The 1,947-nt window shown below is 34.2% G+C and overlaps 1 protein-coding gene across 1 annotated transcript in view; it reads left to right on the top strand.

Moving 5' to 3' along the window:
- The window catches only part of LOC130222604 (paired mesoderm homeobox protein 2), a 4,259-nt gene extending 2,888 nt beyond the window's left edge, over positions 1-1,371 (top strand). The window contains exon 4 of the mRNA XM_056455143.1: positions 147-1,371. Coding sequence (XP_056311118.1) covers positions 147-242 — 96 coding nt within the window. The 3' untranslated portion in view covers positions 243-1,371. The remainder of the gene's footprint in view (positions 1-146) is intronic.
- Positions 1,372-1,947: the final 576 nt, after the last annotated feature.

The following is a 1,947-nucleotide window of genomic DNA, read 5'->3' as shown; positions in this document are numbered from 1 at the left end:
ATCTTTAATATCATGTTTTTTAAAATCTTTTAATAATATTCACAATTAGCTAATAGTCAGTGTGATATTAATCCCTAAATTTACGCAATTTGCATATTCAAGTACTGTTACAAGTGACTGACATTTCTCCTGTTTGTGAATTGCAGTATTTGGGTTTTGCACAGAAGCTCTGGCTGCCGAACTCCATCTGTCCAGCCTTCAGTTCTCCTCCATTCACAGCAGCACAACATTCACACTTCTGACCGCTTAAAAACAGACACTTTCAGCCTCAGTGTTGAGGAGATACAGATTTCTGCATCTCTGCTGCGCTTCTGTATCATAACATGTGTAAATAAGCATGCCTCTATCATGCATTTTGTATATAAAAACTTCTTTATTTTTATTTTAAAAACAAAATCACATGAACAACTTGTAAATGAGTTTCCTTAATGCTTCCAGTGTCCGGTTTACCTAAGTTATAATGCAACTGTATACAGTAGCTACTCTATAAAAATGCTGGATTATTTCAACCCAATTTTTTTTTTTTTGTAAATTATAGGCAAAACCAACTTTTTTATTATTTATATGCCCAAATGTAACCCAACATGTAGGTTAGTTCATATTTGACCCAATATAAATTGAAATAATCTAGAATTTCTTTTAGAGTAATTAAATTATTCACTGGAAAATTAAAGTAAGGCATTACTGTTCATGTAACATTTACTTACAATATACCTGTCTTAAATACTGCACAAAAATGCTGGGTTGTTTTAACCCAATGCTGGTTCAAATGTTGAAAAATCTAATTTAAATGTCATTCAAAAAATAAACCCAACTGGTTTTTCCATTTTTGACAGAATTCATTCATTCATTTTCTTTCAGCTTAGTCCCTTTATTAATCTGGCGATTAAGCGATTTTTAAAGATAATACACATCCCCTTTACTCAGCTTTTGAAGTGTTACCATCAGGACGCATATTTAGACTTCCTTAAGCCCGAAGAAATGCTTATAAAAAGTCATTTATCCCAATTGCAGTTGTTGTCTTAAATCGGATCACTGTTTGAGGTGAATGTGGTGGTTGTCAGGAATGATCTGCAGTAATATGTATGGTTTTTAGATTGTTGTGTTGCTATTGTGTGATTGTTGTCCGCTGTCGCCACTGGCTTGCATGGTTTGGGATATGTAGAGCTGCGCATCGTTGGATTTGCTCTTCAGTGTTTGGAATCTCAGTAGTGATTTTTAAACCGCACTGAACTGAGCTAAACTGAACTGAACTTAATCACTAAAAACTGAACTACTCTGTTCCAATTTACTGTGACCTTTTATGTGAAGCTGCTTTGACACAATCTACATTGTATAAGCGCTATACAAATAAAAGTGAATTGAATTGTTGCATGTATGCAGTTGTTTTCTTAAATCTAGTGTTAAAAGTACATTTCCTTTCCGTGCCAAGCAGCAAACTAAACTAAACTAAACTAAACTAAACTAAACTAAACTAAACTAAACTAAACTAAACTAAACTAAACTAAACTAAACTAGAATAAACTAAACTAAACTAAATATTTAATAACAAATTTAAGAGCGGGCTAATAATTTAGTCTTCAACTATATCTAAGTGTTGATCACAAGTGTTCTATTAAGCTTCATGATTTTAAAGAGATATCAGTAAATAGATATGGAGCCATAAATGGATTCTGTTGTCGAAATGTCTAATTATCACTGAATTGGTTTATTGGCTCTAAAGTCATAAAGCGGTGTCTTATCTTAATTTGACTGAGTTCGCAGGCGGGTCAGGATGGGTTGAGAGGGCAATGCGAGATCCACTGCATGTTCAATGCTGAAGGAAAACACCGCTGACTGATAACAGAACACTGGATGACCAGAAAACGAACCCTAACCTTTAGTTATCTCAGGCCGACAGGGCTGATTCGTTAAATAAAGTGAACACGTTTTCCAGGTTGGAGGACA

The sequence above is a fragment of the Danio aesculapii genome, chromosome 4 (assembly GCF_903798145.1).
Source record: "Danio aesculapii chromosome 4, fDanAes4.1, whole genome shotgun sequence".
Lineage (NCBI taxonomy): Eukaryota > Metazoa > Chordata > Actinopteri > Cypriniformes > Danionidae > Danio > Danio aesculapii.
Note: the sequence above shows the minus strand (reverse complement) of the source record. Positions and strands in the feature narration are given on the sequence as shown.